Genomic DNA, 20,489 nt, shown 5'->3' on the forward strand with positions numbered 1-20,489 from the left:
GGAGGAATGAATTAGCATCCTGTTCATATTAAACCTTGGTATTTCACAAGTTTCTGAGTCATCCCTACAACTTCTCTGAAGAGTTCAAACAAGGGAAGCAGCTACTCATGTGGTACGTGCACAAGTGAGCGCATACACACACACACACACACACACACACTCACACGTACACACACGCAATGCAACTGGCCTTGTTGTGGCATTGTATGACATGCACATACATCACATCTAATATGCCATAATTTTTGTTTTAATTTTCACTTTAGCCCAGGAATTATTTAACAGAGAGTTTTACATTTCCAGGGAGCAGAATTTTGGCTTCCCTATTTTCAAGGTTTTAAATTCTATCTGAGATAACAGATTATTTATTGCAGTAGAGCTTTTAATTTTTTAATTTACTAACAATGTTGTTGGGATCAAATTTATGAAGGCCCCAAGGTCATTTTTTTAAAAGGGTAATTTCTGTTTATATATATTACCAAACTCATTATTTGTATGATTTAATACACTTCCTGGCCTTATTTATTGTCCCCCACTGTCTCTGTCATGAACCAAGAGAAAGGAAAATCTCTTATTGAAACACATTTCTCTTTGTACTTCATATAGGTTTTACGAGTATTAACGCTATATCCTTTGGTGCATAAATAATTGTAGTAATTAGATCGTTATGTGGATCGCCCTCTTTATCACTGCAGATTGCCTTCCTTTTCCCACTGAACGCTGTAATTCCAGCATTGTCTGGCATTAAGGTTGTGCTCCCTGCTTTCTGATTGTTTACATATGCCTAGTATGATATTGCCCATCCTTTTATTTTCAACTTTACTAAATCACTTTTTAAATTCATTTTGTCTTTTAAAAACAACATACAGTTAAGTTTTAGATAATACTTTGCAATTCAATCCTACTGTCTTATTCCTTTAACAGATGAGTTTTGTCCATTGACTTTTATTGCTCTGACAGACATTTGGTTTTTCATTTATGTCATCATATTTTATGTTATAGTTTCTTTGCTGTATGGTGTGCTTCTTTCTAACTTGTGTTTAAATATAGCTCCTCTCCCGCCTTAGTCTACCCTTGAGAGGAAATGGATTGGGCACTTTATGACCGATTTAAACATAACAACATGGTTAAGCAGGTAGTATGATTCCCATCTTATAAAAGAAGAAACCTAGACTAACCAAAGACAAGCAACTTTCCCAAAGCAGACCAGAAACTCAAACCAGTCCTGCATTTCTCTGAAGGCCTCCCTTCTCTCAGCACTGCCTGGAAACCCATGTTGGGAACCCCAGAGGAACAGGATTGTCTTTCATTCACCATAAGACTCACAAAGCTCATGAGAACACATATCACACTTTTTTCACTCTTGTCATTTGGTTATTTCTTCACATTAAAAAAAAGAAAAAAGATGTGAACTAAAAGATAGTAAATATATTTAAGGAATCAATTAAATTTTACAGCATGAGAACATAGTCCAATGCAATCCTCCACCAAGAAGCTTGCTTAGGCATTTTCACTGAGTTCCAGAGCGCTGAAACAAAATGGATTTATATGCACCCCAAGCACAAAGCCTCTCCACAGTGAAAGGAAATATGTCCCCTTGCACACTGATTCCGCTGACACAGAATCATATACTATTCTACTTTCGTGCTCAGATTGGCCAAGAGACTCTACTGATATTATCGTCCTTGATAAATGGAGGGATGAGGTGCAGTTTCACAAAGTATTGCAAGCTATTTCAACAAATGAATGAGAAATGTGAAACTACTAAGTACGCTATTTCCCTCTATGTTCTGTACTCTCTGTTTCCACTGCCCAATGCTGTACCTTTGTTTTGGGAACTTTAACCAAGTAAGGAGAGGAATTCTTCTGATCTGGATCTGCTGTATTTAAATATCTCTCTAGTCAGTGATGGTAACAAAATGCAGGACATGCCTTACTTTCAGTCACCCCAAACTTGCCAGTGGTTGTGTACACGTGTACCCACAACACAAGAACCCACCTCAGAGCACTGGAAAATTCTTTGGCAAACATGCTTGCCACAGAAGCATGGAAGAGAGGCTCCCTTCTGGGGAATCCCATCTATTTCCTGTGTGATATGAGAAGGTGAACTTGCATGGCCCACAGTGATCCCTACTTATGTCTGGTGGACCTAACTGGATGGTGCTGGGCTGATGACATCTGTGATGAAACAACTCAAGGGACTGCTTTACTTTTTCTTCTAAGACTCCAAAACAAAACTTATTATTTGGAAAAAAAAAGAAGAAAAAGAGAGGGAGATGAATGTTCAGATAAGTGAATGTTATGACAGATAGGGAAGCTGAACATCTTTAGGAGCCCAGAAAAGGAGAGGCTGCTGAATTTATTTATGGAGGGGGCATGATCCCTTTTAATTCTACATGGGTCACTTACTATTGGAGTGTCCTCTGGCAAATGCTTTGTCCCCATTTCTGTTTCCTTATCTATAAAATGACAAGAATATCACTCCTACATCAGAGGTATGGTTTGAAGAGCAAATAAAATTATGTGTGCTGAAAACACTGAAGTACTAAACAAATGTAGACAACATATTATAACCGCAAAGTCCTTTTTTGGTTTTATTGATTTAATATCTCCTTCCTTCCCTGTAGTCTGTTAGCTCTGTGAGAGAATGACTTTGGTAACCTTGCTACTAGGCATCCCTGTACAGTGACTGACATGCAGCAGACATTCAATAATCATTTGTTGAACAGACAGGAGAGCTTGGGAGAAGAATCAGATGAGCTTTAAGTTGGAGCAAGAGTTAATCCTTCTCAGATAAATAAGACCTAAAAAACTCAGCTGGAAGTGAGTTTGAGAAGGGAATTGATTGTTCTTCAATAGATTTGGAAATCAAACCAGTCACTAAGAAGGGTTGAGGATGATAAAATTAAATCTTGTGTAGAAAAGGTTTTATCATGACTTGAGTCAATATTTTTGTTACTTAAGTCATGCAGTTCTTCGTGATTTTTTTTAAATGCAAAGATATTTTACAGGGCACAAATTATTTTTTACATGATTTCCATTCAGAAACATGATCTCTGAAGAAAAAGGAGAAGCCACAATGAGACAGTAGGAGGGGTGCAATCACAGTAAAATCAAATCCCATAACTGCTGGGTGGGTGACTCACAAAATGGAGAACACTTATACCACAGAAGTCCACCCATTGGAGTGAATGTTCTGAGCCCCATGTCAGGCTTCCCAACCTGGGGGTCTGGCAACAGGAGGAGGAATTCCTAGAGAATCAGACTTTGAAGGCTAGTGGGATTTCATTGCAGGACTTTGACAGGAGACTGGGAGAAAAAGAGACTCCACTCTTGGAAGGCACACACAAAGTAGTCTGCCGACTGGGAGCTACGGAAAGGAGCAGTGACCCCATAGAAGACAGAACCATACCTACCTGATAGTGTTGGAGGGTCTGCTGCAGAGGCGAGGGATGGCTGTGGCACACCACAGGGACAGGACACTGGCAGCAGAAGTTCTGGGAAGGACTCCTTGGCATGAGCCCTCCCAGAGTTCACCATTAGCCCCACCAAAGAGCCGCGGTAGGCTTCAGTATTGGGTCAACTCAGGCCAAAGGATCAACAGGGAGGGAACCCAGCCCCACCCATCAGCAGACAAGTGGATTAAAGTTTTACTGAGCTCTGCCAACCAGAGCAACAGCCATCTCTACCCACCACCAGTCCCTCTGATCAGGAAGCTTGCACAAGCCTCTTAGATAGGCTCATCCACCAGAGGGCAGACAGCAGAAGCAAGAAGAACTACAATCCTTCAGCCTGTGGAACAAAAACCACATTCACAGAAAGATAGACAAGATGAAAAGGCAGAGGGTTATGTACCAGATGAAGGAACAAGATAAAACCCCAGAAAAATAACTAAAGGAAGTGGAGATAGGCAACCTTCCAGAAAAAGAAATCAGAATAATGATAGTGAAGATGATCCAGGACCTCGGAAAAAGAATGGAGGCAAAGATCGAAAAGATGCAAGAAATGTTTAACAAAGATCTAGAAAAATTGAAGAACAAACAGAGATGAACAATACAATAACTGAAATGAAAACTACACTAGAAGGAATCAATAGCAGAATAACTGAGGCATGAGAATGGATTAATGACCTGGAAGACAGAATGGTACAATACACTGCTGCAGAACAGAATAAAGAAAAAAGAATGAAAAGAAATAAAGACACCCTAAGAGACCTCTGGGACAACATTGAATACAATAACATTCGCATTATAGGGGTTCCAGAAGGATAAGAGACAGAGAAAGGACCCGAGAAAATATTTGAAGAGATTATAGAAGAAAACTTCCCTGACAAGGGAAAAGAAATAGCCACTCAAGTCCAGGAAGTGCAGAGAGTCCCATACAGGATAAACCCAAGGAGAAACACTCCAAGACACATAGTAATCAAACTGGCAAAAAATAAAGAGAAAGAAAAATTATTGAAAGCAGCAAGGGAAAAATGACAAATAATATACAAGGGAACTCCCATAAGGTAACAGCTGATTTCTCAGCAGAAACTCTACAAGCCAGAAGGGAGTGGCATGATATACTTAAAGTGATGAAAGGTAAGAACCTACAACCAAGATTACTCTACCCAGGAAGGATCTCATTCAGATTCAATGGAGAAATCAAAAGCTTTACAGACAAACAAAAGCTAAGGGAATGCAGCACCACCAAACAAGCTCTACAACAAATGCTAAAGGAACTTCTCTAAGTGGGAAACACAAGACAAGAAAAGGACCTAAAAAACCAAACCCAGAACAATTAAGAAAATAGTCATAGGAACATACATATCGATAATTACCTTAAATGTGAATGGATTAAATGCTCTAACCAAAAGACACAGGCTCACTGAATGGACAAAAAAACAAGACCCATATATATGCTGTCTACAAGAGACACACTTCAGACCTAGAGACACATACAGACTGAAAGTGAGGGGATGGAAAAAGATATTCCATGCAAATGGAAATCAAAAGAAAGCTGGAGTAGCAATACACATATCAGATAAAATAGACTTTAAAAGAAAGAATGTTACAAGAGACAAGGAAGGACACTACATAATGATCAAGGGATCAATCCAAGAAGAAGATATAACAATTATAAATATATATACACCCAACATAGGAGCACCTCAATACATCAGGCAACTGCTAACAGCTATAAAAGAGGAAATCGACAGAAACACAATAATATTGGGGGACTTTAACACCTCACTTACACCAATGGACAGATCATCCAAAATGAAAATTAATAAGGAAACACAAGCTTTAAATGACACAATAGACCAGATAGATTTAATTGATATTTATAGGACATTCCATCCAAAAACAGCAGATTACACTTTCTTCTCAAGTGCACATGAAACATTCTCTAGGATAGATCATACCTTGGGTCACAAATCAAGCCTCAGTAAATTTAAGAAAATTGAAATCATATCAAGCATCTTTTCTGACCACAACACTATGAGATTAGAAATCAATAACAGGGGAAAAAATGTAAAAAACAGAAACACATGGAGGCTAAACAATACGTTACTAAATAGCCAAGAGATCACTGAAGAGAGCAAAGAGGAAATGAAAAAATACCTAGAGACAAATGACAATGAAAATACAATGATCCAAAACGTATGGGATGCAGAAAAAGCAGGTCTAAGAGGGAAGTTTATAGATATACAAGCCTACCTCAAGAAACAAGAAAAATCTCAAATAAACAATCTCACCTTACACCTAAAGGAAAAAGAGAAAGAAGAACAAACAAAACCCAAAGTTAGCAGAAGGAGAGAAATCATAAAGATCAGAGCCGAAATAAATGAAATAGAAACAAAGAAACCAATAGCAAAGATCAATAAAACTAAACACTGCTTCTTTGAGAAGATAAACAAAATTTGTAAACCATTAGCCAGACTCGTCAAGAAAAAGAGGGAGAGGACTAAAATCAATAAAATTAGAAAGGAAAAAGGAGAAGTTACAACAGACATTGCAGAAATACAAAGCATCCTAAGAGACTACTGCAAGCAACTCTATGCCAATAAAATGGACAACCTGGAAGAAATGGAAAAATTCTTAGAAAGGTATAACCTTCCAAGACTGAACCAGGAAGAAACAGAAAATATGAACAGACCAATCACAAGTAATGAAATTGAAACTGTGATTAAAAATCTTCCATCAAACAAAAGTCCAGGACCAGATGTCGTCACAGGTGAATACTATCAGACATTTAGAGAAGAGCTAACACCCATCCTTCTCAAACTCTTCCAAAAATTTGTAGAGGAAGGAACACTCCCAAACTCATTCTATGCGGCCATCATCACCCTGATACCAAAACCAGACAAAGATACTACAAAAAAAGAAAATTACAGACCAATATCACTGATGAATATGGATGCAAAAATCCTCAACAAAATACTACCAAACAGAATCCAACAACACATTGAAAGGATCATGCACCATGATCAAGTGGGATTTATCCCAGGGATGCAAGGATTCTTCAATATATGCAAATCAATCTATATGATACACCATATTAACAAACTGAAGAATAAAAACCATATGATCATTTCAATAGATGCAGAAAAAGCTTTTGACAAAATTCAACACCCATTTATCATAAAAACTCTCCAGAAAGTGGGCATAGAGGGAACCTACCTCAACATAATAGAGGTCATATATGACAAAGCCACAGCAAACATCATTCTCAATGGTGAAAAACTGAAATCATTTCCTCTAAGATCAGGAATGAGACAAGGATGTCCACTCTCACCACTATTATTCAACATAGTTTTGGAAGTCCTAGCCATGGCAATCAGAGAAGAAAAAGAAATGAAAGGAATACAAATTGGAAAAGAAGAAGTAAAACTGTCACTGTTTGCAGATGACATGATACTTTACATAGAGAATCCTAAAAATGCCACCAGAAAACTACTAGAGCTAATCAATGAATTTCGTAAAGTTTCAAAATTAATGCACAGAAATCAATGCACAAAATTAATGCACAGAAATCTCTTGCATTCCTATACACTAATGATGAAAAATATGAAAGAGAAATTAAGGAAACACTCCCATTTACCACTACAACAAAAAGAATAAAATACCTAGGAATAAACCTACCTAGGGAGACTAAAGACCTGTATGCAGAAAATTATAAGACACTGATGAAAGAAATTAAAGAAGATACCAACAGATGGAGAGATATACCATGTTCTTGAATTGGAAGGATCAATATTGTGAAAATGACTCTACTACCCAAAGCAATCTACAGATTCAATGCAATTACTATCAAATTACCAATGGCATTTTTTACGGAACTAGAACAAATCATCTTAAAATTTGTATTGAGACACAAAAGACCCTGAATAGCCAAAGCTGTCTTGAGGGAAATAAACAGAGATGCAGGAATCATACTCCCTGACTTCAGACTGTACTACAAAGCTACAGTAATCAAGACAATATGGTACTGGCACAAAAACAGAAACACAGATCAATGGAACAAGATAGAAAGCCCAGAGATAAACTTAAACACCTATGGTCAACTAATCTATGACAAAGGAGGCAAAGATATACAATGGAGAAAAGACAGTCTCTTCAATAAATGGTGCTGGGAAAACTGGGCAGCTACATGTAAAAGAATGAAATGAGAACACTCCTTAACACCATACACAAAAATAAACTCAAAATGGATTAAAGACCTAAATGTAAGAGCGGACACTATAAAACTCTTAGAGGAAAACATAGGAAGATCACTCTTTGACATAAATCTTTTTGATTTATGATTTTTGATCATAAATATTTTTTGATCCACCTCCTAGAGTAATGGAAATAAAAATAAACAAGTGGGACCTAATGAAACTTAAAAGCTTTTGCACAGCAAAGGAAACCGTAAACAAGACCAAAAGACAACCCTCAGAATGGGAGAAAATATTTGCAAATGAATCAATGGACAAAGGATTAATCTCCAAAATATATAAACAGCTCATGCAGCTCAATATTAAAGAAACAAACAACCCTGTCTAAAAATGGGCAGAAAACCTAAACAGACATTTCTCCAAAGAAGACATATATGTGGCCAAAAAGCACATGAAAAGCTGCTCAACATCACTAATTATTAGAGAAATGCAAATGAAAACTACAATGAGGTATCACCTCACACCAGTTAGAATGGGCATCATCAGAAAATCTACAAACAACAAATGCTAGAGAGGGTGTGGAGAAAAGGGAACCGTCTTGCACTGTTGGTGGGAATGTAAGTTGATACAGCCACTATGGAGAACAGTATGGAGGTTCCTTAAAAATCTAAAAATAGAACTACTATATGACCCAACAATGCCACTACTGGGCATATACCCTGAGAAAACCATAATTCAAAAAGACACATGCACCCCAATGTTCATTGCAGCACTGTTTACAATAGCCACGTCATGGAAGCAACGTAAATGCCCATCGACAGCCAAATGAATAAAGAAGATGTGGTACATATATACAGTGGAATATTACTCAGCCATAAAAAGGAACAAAATTGAGTTATTTGTTGAGACGTGGATGGATCTAGAGACTGTCATACAGAGTGAAGTAAGTCAGAAAGAGAAAAACAAATATTGTATATTAACGCATGTATGTGGAACCTAGAAAAATGGTACAGATGAAGTGGTTTGCAGGGCAGATGTAGAGACACAGATGTAGAGAATAAAGCTATGGACACCAAGGGGGAAAAGCCACGGTGGGGTGGGGTTGGTGGTGTGCTGAATTGGGTGATTGGGATTGACATGTATACACTAATGGGTATAAAATTGATGACTAATAAGAACATGCAGTATAAAAAAAACAAACAAAAAACAACTAATATTAAACTTTCTTTGGGTTATTTGTATGGAAATATGTTAATATAAATGTTTCAGACATAACATGAAATTCCTAAAAATCTTATGTGTTCTGGTATAATGTTATAAGTTATAATTCTAGTTATTACTTTAAAATGTATGTCTCAGAAATAACTAAGTTTCCTTGTCAATTGCATTATTATGAACTTTCCTCAAATCTTTATCTGTGGTCATTTTTAAGTCTTTTGTCATTTACAGACAGTTCTGGGTATACTCTGGTGCTTTTGCAAAAATGTTCCTCTAAAAGGGTTTCATCTTCAAGGAATTCATGGAAAAGACTCTGACAAGTACAGGTTTCTGGTAACTGACTATACTGCTGAACTGAATGAATAAGCATTTTCAGAACTCTAATGGAAAACTGATGAATTCATAAAAGTGCTACAAAAAGATCAAGATGAAAAAAAAATTAACTGGGACTGAGCGAACTGATGGGGATGATTATAATTTTTGTGACTTTCTGTTTGAATAAAAAAAAAAAAGAAAAAAAACAACAAATGCTGGAGAGGGTGTGGGGAAAAGGGAACCCTCTTGCACTATTGGTGGGAATATAAATTGATACAGCCACTATGGAGAAAAGTATGGAGGTTCCTTAAAAAACTAAAAATAGAATTACCATATGACCCAGCAATCCCACTACTGGGCATATACCCAGAGAAAACCATAATTCAGAAAGACACATGCACCCCAATGTTCATAGCAGCACTATTTACAGCAGCCAGGTCATGGAAGCAACCTAAATGCCCATCGGCAGCTAAATGGATAAAGAAGATGTGGTACCTATACAATGGAATATTATTCAGCCATAAAAAGGAATGAAATTGGGTCATTTGTAGAGACGTGGATGAATCTAGAGACAATCATACAGAGTGAAGTAAGTCAGAAAGAGAAAAACAAATACTGTACATTAACGCATGTATTTGGAACCTAGAAAAATGGTACAGATGAACCAGTTTGTAGGGCAGAAATAGAGACACAGATATAGAGAACAATTGTATGGACACCAAGGGGAGAAAGCGGTGGGGGGTGTGGGTGGAGGTGTGATGAATTGGGCAATTGGGATGGACATGTATACACTGACGTGTATAAAATGGATGACTAATAAGAACCTGCTCTATAAAAAAAAAAAATTAAATAACATTCAAAAATTCAAAAAAAAAAAGAAACGAGCTGTCACACAGCTATCGGTGGCTGTTCAACGCCTTCCAACGAAGCAACAGCTTTATTTAACCTCCTCACTGAGAACAACCAACCTTGACCTCTGGGGAATGGTGTCATCGCACAAGTCTGTCCCCAGTGTTTCCTGTCTCCCCTTTCCCATCCCCCACCCCCATGCTCTTTTCCTTATAAAGATTTCCTATTGTTCAGCATTTCTAACCCTTGACCCAGTGAAACAGAAAGTGATCTGATATTTTTGTTTGTACCCTGACTAAAACTTAATCGCAGCAACGTTTAGGGATTTTCCTTTTAAATCTTATGAGTTACCATGGGATCAACATTTGTTTTATCTCAAAGGACTTTCAAACACTTGATGGAGCTTCTGGGAATGGGGTCTTGCTTGTTCTAGATATTATAAAGAAGATAACTCTGCTTATTGGAGAGTTAAAGAGGCAGAGGTTTGATGTCTTTCCCTCTTTCCCCAACGCTTTTTTTCTCTTTCCATCTACCCCTCTCCCCACCTTCAGACTTGCTAGTCACCTGAGCCTCAGCTTTTGCTGCTCTAAGGCACCAAGAATCGGCCAGTGAGCAAGAATCCAGAACTTTATGTCTTAATTATATTTTAAATATTTGGGATAATGATAAAGAAAATAATTTAAGGATGACTTCTAGTAAGTAGAGATTTGGGTATAATAAAATTATTTCAATATTTAACTGTTAGGACTGTGCATGAACCCTACATGCAGCAAGCACTCTCCTGCCTCCTCAGGGCCTTTGCCTCAGCTCTTCCCTTTGCCCGCGACACTCTTACCCTCAGCGTGCACCAGGTTAGTTCCATCGTGTCTCAAGGTTCTATGCAAATGTCCTCTTGTCAGTGAGGCTTTCCCTGACCATCCTACTTGAGACAACAAATCCGAGACTTCCTACCTTTCACACAGCCACCCCCCTACTCAGCTACAGAGCCCCTCCCCAGCTGTATTCTCCATAGCATTGTACCATCATGGAACACACTGCATGTATTTTACTTGTTTATTTCTTTGTCACCTGTCTCCCCCTACTTTATAGAGGACTCCATGACAGCAGAGCTTGTGTGTGTGTGTGTGTGTGTGTGTGTGTGAGAGAGAGAGAGAGAGAGATCTCATACATCCCAGTGTTCAGAATACTGCCTGACACAGAGCAGGCATTGAATAATAGTATGTTGAATGAATACAAACTAGACACTGATTGTCACTTACATCTAACTGCTATGCCCTACAAAAATGATTTCATATGTATATGCTGAAAGAGCAAAGGCGACCTCCCTCTGCATCAATATAACAGCTGGAGAAAGAAAGCTAGGTTACACACTGAGATTTTGCAAAACAAACAGAAACCAGGGACTACCTGTCTAGAGCCAGAGGGAGACATATGTATTTTATATAAATTTACACTCCAATTTGCTTATACAGCTGAAATATATATTGCCTAATTCAATTTATTATTTCTTTATTATTCTCATTATAATGCTGATGAAGTAATTAAAAATTAATAAATGAGCTCTACCATAATAAAATAAATTGTTTGATCCTATAACACTATCTTTGCTCTTTTTAATACAAAGTAAGAAAGTGGACAAAAAAGCCCCAGTCTGCAAAAAGCAGTTAATTGTGAGCAGCGGCTTGAAATTACAACAAACTTTCATGTTCTAGATAATATATTTTAATAAGGTTTAAATATTATAAAATTAATTGACATTCTTTTTGTAATTTAAAAAATAAGTATAATTAAATTCAAAAATAAATAGCTACTAAAAATAGGATAGCAATATTTTTCTAAGATACTGTTAAAACTAGGCTACCTGAAATTTCCAGGTACACTTGCATTTTGGAGGGTAGTAGCTTGGGTAATATGGACTTGAAATTTTCCCTTCAAAGCCAGTGATTTCTTTGACCAACACTGTGTTTTCACATTCTGAAAAAAATATCCAGTAACACACAATGATTTGCAGTTGTGAGATTATGGGAAATAGACAGCATACATTTCTTTAACTACAAATGCACATTTTCTTGGTCAATAAGCTTATATATTTTTGAAATTAAACTATTTAAAAAAAATAGTACACATGGATGTATAGTCAATATATTGTTCAAAGTCTATACTTGTTTTCAAATCTTTTTTTTTTTTACATCTTTATTGGAGTATAATTGCTTTACAATGGTGTGCTAGTTTCTGCTTTATAACAAAGTGAATCAGTTATACGTACACATATGTTCCCATATCTCTTCCCTCTTGCGTCTCCCTCCCTCCCACCCTCCCTATCTCACCTCTCTAGGTGGTCACAAAGCACCGAGTTGATCTCCCTGTGCTATGCGGCTGCTTCCCACTTGCTATCTATATTACGTTTGGTAGTGTATATATGTCCATGCCACTCTCTCACTTTGTCACAGCTTACTCTTCCCCCTCCCCATATCCTCAAGTCCGTTCTCTAGTAGGTCTGTGTCTTTATTCCTGTCTTACCCCTAGGTTCTTCATGACATTTTTTCTTCTTAGATTCCATATATATGTGTTAGCATATGGTATTTGTCTTTCTCTTTCTGACTTACTTCACTCTGTATGACACACTCTAGGTCCATCCACCTCACTACAAATAACTCAATTTCGTTTCTTTTTATGGCTGAGTAATATTCCATTGTACATATGTGCCACATCTTCTTTATCCATTCATCCAATGATGGACACTTAGGTTGCTTCCATCTCCTGGCTATTTCAAATCATTTATTTTGGTTACAGATCTATAGGATGCTATTCCTTTCTTTAAAAAACATGGTTTAAATATATTTTTTCTTCTAGTTTTATTGAGATATAATTAATATATTAACACTGTATGTATATTTTGACATGCAGCACTGTAAATATATATTTTTAAAGCTTCTGAGTTAATTTTGTTCAAATTAGTGTGTATTTGTTGTTCAAGAGATATCCAGTTTTCATAATGTGTTATACTATTTAAATAAGACAATCTACATGTCTATTCTTACTGTTATGGTCATCCTTCTGCTAGAATATAAGCAGCCCAAGAGCACTGATTTTCTTTCTATTTTGTTTACTATTTCCTTAACACCTACAGTCATTTCTGGCATACAACAGATGTTCAGTAAATATTTGTTGAGTGAATAGACAAATTCCACTATAATATTTCTGTTATAATTCTATTTTTAACCTTTGGAGTTACAGATAATTTTCAACCTGACACTATCTCAAATATCTAGCTCAATAAATCAATTTTACATTTTGTTTTGTAATAATTTGACAGAGAAAAACCTATCAAAATGAGCCACTGCCCTAAAATAGTGATGAGCATGTAGCTCTCACCATCTACTTAAGCCCAATGCTCTTCCCTCCTCACCCCCATCTCCCATTCTCACCCCTTTAGCCTTGTTGATGCTCATAAAGAAGTTACCAAGACATGGCCTGTAAGATCTGACCAGTTTCCAAGGCAACAAATATTACAAAAACATTAGAGTTTCAGTGAAGGCTCTTTTCATTTTGTTTTGTTTGACTTCGTCAACCCAAGTCAAAAAGAGAAGAACAAAGAGGAGGTCACTTTCTGTTCACTAGAAAAACCCATTAAAACCTCTGGGTCTTGGGCTTCCCTGGTGGCGCAGTGGTTGAGAGTCCGTCTGCCGATGCAGGGGACACGGGTTTGTGCCCCGGTCCGGGAAGATCCCGCATGCTGTGGAGCGGCTGGGCCCGGGAGCCATGGCCGCTGAGCCTGCGCGTCCGGAGCCTGTACTCCGCAACGGGAGAGGCCACAACAGTGAGAGGCCCGCATACCGCAAAAAAAAAAAAAAAAAACCTCTGGGTTTTGCATCATGAGCACTTTCTAGGATGGCACTTATGTGCATTACTATAAATGAGAATTCATGAAAGAATGTGCTAGTTACTGAGCTATTGTCCCTCAGCTCCAAATCCACCCCTCTCTACTCTGTTCTGCAAGGCTGGGCTGGACTATACAAACCACTTCTGTCCTTCACTACCTGGTAGGCTCTGCCAGTAGAGGGTGCTAAAGGGAGACTAGAAGGCTGGAGAGGGAAGAATAGGACTTCACTCTGTTTCTTATTCCTGGGAGTGTCACCCCAGCAATGCTGCCTCACCCTTGCAGCTGCTCTTCCCTCCTGTAACAGAGTTGAATCTGTTAGCAGTTTTTCCAACTTCTGCTTTATTGTGTCTCCCTAAAAGATGCCAGCTCAGCTGTCTGGCACCCTCTCCTCAAAGGTCTGTGTCCCCGGTTCATGAACACCTGCCTCCGAATTTATAGACACCAACACCAGCTGGGCAGAGGTCTGAGTTCCATTACACAGACCACCCCCCCTCCTCCAAGCCCTAAATTGTAATAGTTCCAATTCCTTTCCTTTGTTCCTCTAGATCTACAGTGCTAGTTGCTTCCTATATGTGTTACATCCATGATACCTTACAGTTTTTTGTGTGTTTTGTTTTTTTGTTTTTGTTTTTTTTGCCTTTTGAGTTACCCAGTTAACACCTCTGTACTGAGTTAACAGTTCTTTACATTAAGTTCTCTGTTAGAATAACTAATACCATCTCCCTCTTTGAACCTGACTCAGGGTCCTGACTAGTGCAACTAGTATTACAACACAGCCTTGGGAGAGATAAGACTGGAGTATCTATCATAATAAGTATTTCTCATGACTTTTTTCAATTGGGGAAGCTTACCTTGTTCTGGAATGACCTCGAAATATGCCCGGATTCCTGATAGCCTCGGTATCTGAGGAGACTTAAATATCACCAACATGAGATTATTTGTCGAAACAAATGACATTAATGTTCTTGTGGGTTCACAAATTCTGAAACCAGATAACAAAACAAAAGCACATAAATAATAGGTTATTGAGGATCGGACCTCCCTCCACCACTAATTCCACACATTTCTTGGGCCATCCACACAGTCCCTGTGAATCAGACTCTACCAGCCAGGTCTTCATCAATTAGTGGCCGGAAGGCACTACAGATGAAGCGGAGCTGATATAACTGCAGAAATTTTTGTCCAGTGACTAAGGAAGAATTCTCTTGGATGGCTGTCACTGGATACTCCTTGAGAGCAAACAAGGTATATAGGCAGGGTATTTAATAGCTAAAGTCATGGGCTCTTCACCAGGGAAAACTGGGTTCAAAACTCAGCTCTATCACTTAACTGGGCAATGAAGTAACTATTTCTTCATAAATGCCAGTTTCCCAACTCTGAAATGGTAGTAATAATAACAGTATACTCCTCATAGCATTGTGGTGAGGATTAAATGAGATAATAACTAAATATGTCTGGGAATAGTGAAAAGAAACCAAAAACAGTGATGGAGGGGGTGAGCGTCAGTGACAAACTTACTTTTCACTACAAATCTTTAGACACTGTTTGAATTTTTAACATGTTCATGCACCATCAAAATATAAATAAATAATACTTACATAAAATACTATTATATACATACATAAACACCATTTAAAATGATAAGATAATTCATATGCCCTTTACCACAACGAGTAAAAATAGCAAATTCTTAATAAAGCCTAACTGACATTACTAGGTTACCAAAATATTAAGCACTCATAAAAAGATGTCTACTAGTGAGTAAGAAATAGTAGGATATGTATATGTATACGTGTGTGTAATTATGTACACGTATGAATGAAAGAATGTATGCAAAAATATAACAGACATTTATTCTGGATAATGGGAATGTAAGATAATTGACATTGTTTTCTCTGATTGACCTCATTTTCACAATAAACATTGTGTTATCTTTATAAGGAAAAAAAATGTTTTACTGATGCTATGCAATCATAATAGAATATTCATTCTCACATTCTATTGAAACAGTAGCCTTCACTGTGATTGCAATGAAAGTAAAATTAAACCAAAAAAAAATCTGAAATAAATATCAAAACTATTGACTGAAGTTCCCAATGATTTTCACTGTTGTATGCTACAAGTGAAAAGCAAACACTGTGTCTGATAGGCTCTGGCTAATACAGGGAGCACTAAACAGGGCATGGGTCAATCTTTGACCTCATGAGTATATACAAAAATGGTTTAAAAAAATCCAAGGGCAAGCCAGATACTGCAAAAGAGAGACATTGTAAAAATTCTTTTCACTTGCCAAGCAGAGTGGCTGCATAATACCTATACAAGATGGTGCTCCGGATTGGCATGAGGGAGTCGTAAATGGTCAGGGAGTCGGTGACACAGTTGTCGGCTTCAATCTGGACGGACTCTATTGAGAGACGGATCAGGTGGCCCACTACGGCCACCAGCTTGAAGTGGCACATCAGCCTCCCTGAGGTTGCCGAAATCTCCAGAGGGTAGCGGAGAGACAGGTGATCTGCATAGAAGTACTGAGAGCAGCCTTTGTCTGTGGAGACAGCACTTTATTTTGCTTTGTTTTGTTTTAGGAATGATTTTTCTAGAAATCTTTATAGAAGAGTAAAGAGCAAAAGAGCTCACATGGAGAATATCTGCTGTCTTTGCCAGCCTGGAATCCACTCTCATCTCTTCTGATAACAGCACCTAGATTTTACGTTGAGAAACTACTCCTACCCTGTCCATGTGGCTTGGTTGGGGTTAAACTCACCCTAGGTCCAGAAGTGAGCACACGACCCAGACTGACCAATCAGAGCCAAAGCAGCTGTTTCAGGAGTGGGCACGTCAATTTGAGACAATGAAACTCAGCCCAAGGACTTCTCAAAATACAGGTGAGATTTTTCTCCACCATGGTAGCTAAACTGATAAATGATAAGCTTGGATCTGCTGGTGGCCATTTATGCCACCACTTTGGAAGAACCCACTTGATGAAGTCTCAGCAGAAGAAAACAAAAATGCAGAGTCCTGACAATATTTTATCTTAGAACCTGGACCCAACCATGCCTACAGCCTGCATATTCCACGTGTGTCCCAGTTATATGAGGCAATCACATTTCTTTTGTGCTTAAGCTAGTTTGAATATACTATATCTGTCACTTGCAACGGAAAGAACACTAACAAACACCATCATGTGAAAAGGAAAACTACAGCCCAAAAAGATACTGATTTGAAGGCAGTTGTGGGTGGGGAGGTTGGGGGGCAGGGGAGAAACCACAGACATAATTTACCAGATCCTATGGTTGAAGAGTAATCTGACCGAAGCCCAGCTGCATTGAAAAAGCACATAGAAAAGACACTATCAGTCCCAGCATTTCATTTTGATAGAATTTTTCTTAGTAAAAATATCTTGTCCTTTAAAAGCAATCCAACATATCTGGGATTTGCTTTAAAATCATCCTGTGAGGGTAAAAGGGAGGTTGTTTAGGTATTTAGACATCAAATAGGACAGCTATGAGTTGATAGTTGTTGAAGCTGAGTAAAGTGTGTAAGAGTTCATTAAACAATTCTCTTTACTTTTGTGCTAGAAATCATCTGTTGTAACAACTTTTAAACATTTTTTTGAAGATAAAAAAGCAACTAAACATGGTAATAATGGGTTCTATATCTGAAGTGGTACATGTGGTACAGAATTTTCCACTAGAGATTTTTTTATTGATTCATTACTTATTACAAATACTTATCAACTACCTATTATATGCCTAACACATATATATAATTTAAATCAAAATAGAAAACTGCATAAATTTTGGGTTAGACAATAATTAAACCACTTTACTCTCAAGACAAATGATGGAATTTGCATTCTGACTGTGTTTTGGGCAGGCCATTTTGGAGCATCGGGGCACACTATAGAACACAGGCGCAGTTCTGTCTGAACAAGGGAAGAAACAAGGAAGGTAAACCTCAGCAAAATTTTCCTTCTCCAGGACCTTGTCCCTTGGAGCCTTAGTTTGAAGGATGCATGAAGCCAAGTTAAATATAGAAAAGGGTACTCTTTAATAAATTCATTTTCATGTGTATTCTGACCCCAATTCTATTGTCTAATCACTGTATATAACATTTAGCAACTTCCTTTATCAATGTAGCTCCAATGTCTTCAACTAATCCTGTTCCACTGGGATTGTGAAGAATACAGTCATTCCTCAGTATCCACAAGGGATTGGATCCAGGACCCCCAAGGATACAAAAATTCATGAATGCTCAAGTCCCTTATGTAAAATGGCATAGTATTTGCATAAAACCTATGCACATCCTCCTGCATACTTTAAATCATCTCTAGATTACTTCTAATACCTAATACAGTGTAAATGCTGTGTAAATAGTCGCCAGCCTGTGGCAAATTCAAGTTTTGCTTTTTGGAACTTTCCAGAAATTTTTTTCCAAATGTTTTCTATCCATGGCTGGCTGCATCCACGAATGCGAAGTCCGTGGATATAGAGGGAAGACTGTGCTTCACGGCAACACTGACTACGACAACGACAGTATCAAGAGTGCTGCAGGAAGGAGTGCTTGAAGGAGAATTACCCAACAATCACCATTTAGTACCACAGAGTCCATGTCCACAGCCAAACCCTGCAGGCTCCCCACGGAGGTCCGGTTTATGATGCTTGTCTGGATGGAGTCCTTCAAGATGGCAGCCACACAGTCCTCACAGAAGATATGGCCCTTGGCATGTGGCATGACAAACACAAGCCAAAAGTGAACAAGGAGGCCACCTTTGTTGTTACTGCTGTAGTGAAAAGAGAAAGAAGTTCAGGGATACCTCTTAGCAAGTAGACTTTCATAAGGAGCAAGTGACCCAAGTGACCAATTCAAGGTGTGGCCAATGAACACATCTTTCAACTGAACATAACTTCCTTCTTTAGGAAGCCATTGACTCCTAACATGGGAATTTGGAAAGGAAAGCATCATGGTATGTGTATTCTTGTGCTGTGTTCAAATCTAGAACTGTTAGTATATTTTGCATCTCCATGGAGAATATACTATTTCTATGGATGTCTATCAGTATTCACTGCTATTACAAATAACAAAAGTTAGAATGTTTGATACCTCCCCATGTCCAGACACAGTGCTAAATCTGCTTTATCCCATTTAATCTTTTGAGGAAGGTCCTGTTACGCTTCCAGTTTTATAGATGAGGAAATTAAGGTCATCTACAACTCAAAATCACACAGCTACTGAGTAGCAAGTCAGGAATCAAGCCTAATTTGGTTTTCAATCTGACCCTGGAGTAGGAGCTCCTACCTGCACAAATATTGTCATATTTTATGAAAAAAACATAAGATAGTGTTCTATAGCACATAATTTGGGAAATGGAAGGTGAAGGAGAGGAAACAAATTGCTTTACTCCAAGCCTTCTCAGTGCCTTTAATCTGCCCAAACAGATTGTGAATCTCTGCAGATATATTAGAGGTGGGGGGAGGTGGGATACAGTAAAGGCACACAAATTTTCCTAAAAATTATTTGACCATGGGATCCTTTTTTTCTCAGAAGATCTCTAGTGACCAGTTTTTTACTGAACATATTTTGAGAGACACTGACTAGTCTGTGTTTTCTGTTTGCCCTCACCCAATATAGTGGACGTGTTTATGGTCATTTTGCCCAGTGGCATTAATACAAAGGTCTAGGATCCCAGTTCTGGAAAGAGGGCAGCCTTTGGTAAATGAAGAAAAAAACTCAGCATGATAGCGTGACAAAGAGTTCAGCTGCAGGTTTCCCTGGTGACGCAGTGGTTAAGAATCCACCTGCCAATGCAGGGCACACGGGTTCGAGTCCTGGTCCAGGAAGATCTCACATGCCACGGAGCAACTAAGCCGATGCTCCACAACTAATGAGCCTGAGCTCTAGAGCCCCCGAGCCACAACTTCTGAGTCTCGTGTGCCACAACCACTGAAGCCCACGCACCTAGAGCTGATGCTCCTCAACAAGAGAAGCCACTGCAATGAGAAGCCCGTGCACCACAATGAAGAGTAGCCCCTGCTCACTGCAACTAGAGAAAGCCTGCGCGCAGCAACGAAGACCCAACACAGCCAAAAATACATACATACATACATACATACATACATACATAAAGTCTTTAAAATAAATAAATAAAAGGGGTAAAAAAAGAGTTGGGTTGCTATTGTGCTAGAAGGGTATTAACCCACAACTGCCCCCAAGTGGTTACTTGAGAATGGTGCTCTTTCAGACCTTCCACAGCCTTTTGAGGTATTTACAGCAGGGAACGTAGAAGTCCCAAAGCAGGGGACATTCATTACCTGACATCTGCAACTACCGACTGCTTGTAAAATTTGGAGAAGGCAGATGTTGTATAAACCAGGTTTACCTGCAAAAGAAGAACCAAGATGTCTGAAGTCTTTCAAATTGGCTTCCTCTCATGATACCCAGTGTGCTGTAGGTCCAAGCTCTGACAGTTAGCAAGGAGAAAAGCAAGGCTCAAACTAAAGGCCTCTAAGGCCAAACCCAGACATTATTCCTTGAATTCAAATAAATTCTTACTTCCTGTATCAGGGTTACTTACTGTCATTCTGC

The 20,489-nt window shown here is 38.4% G+C and overlaps 1 protein-coding gene across 1 annotated transcript in view; it reads right to left on the reverse strand.

Moving 5' to 3' along the window:
- The window catches only part of TMPRSS7 (transmembrane serine protease 7), a 38,194-nt gene extending 17,917 nt beyond the window's left edge, over nt 1-20,277 (reverse strand). The window contains exons 1-5 of the mRNA XM_007458163.1: nt 20,216-20,277; nt 18,494-18,684; nt 16,221-16,449; nt 14,759-14,889; nt 11,886-11,998 (exon numbers count right to left, since the gene is read on the reverse strand). Of these exons, the coding sequence (XP_007458225.1) occupies nt 11,886-11,998; nt 14,759-14,889; nt 16,221-16,449; nt 18,494-18,638 (618 nt within the window). The 5' untranslated portion in view covers nt 18,639-18,684; nt 20,216-20,277. The remainder of the gene's footprint in view (nt 1-11,885; nt 11,999-14,758; nt 14,890-16,220; nt 16,450-18,493; nt 18,685-20,215) is intronic.
- Nucleotides 20,278-20,489: the final 212 nt, after the last annotated feature.

Source organism: Lipotes vexillifer, unplaced genomic scaffold, assembly GCF_000442215.2.
Source record: "Lipotes vexillifer unplaced genomic scaffold, Lipotes_vexillifer_v1.1 scaffold1303, whole genome shotgun sequence".
Taxonomy (NCBI): domain Eukaryota; kingdom Metazoa; phylum Chordata; class Mammalia; order Artiodactyla; family Lipotidae; genus Lipotes; species Lipotes vexillifer.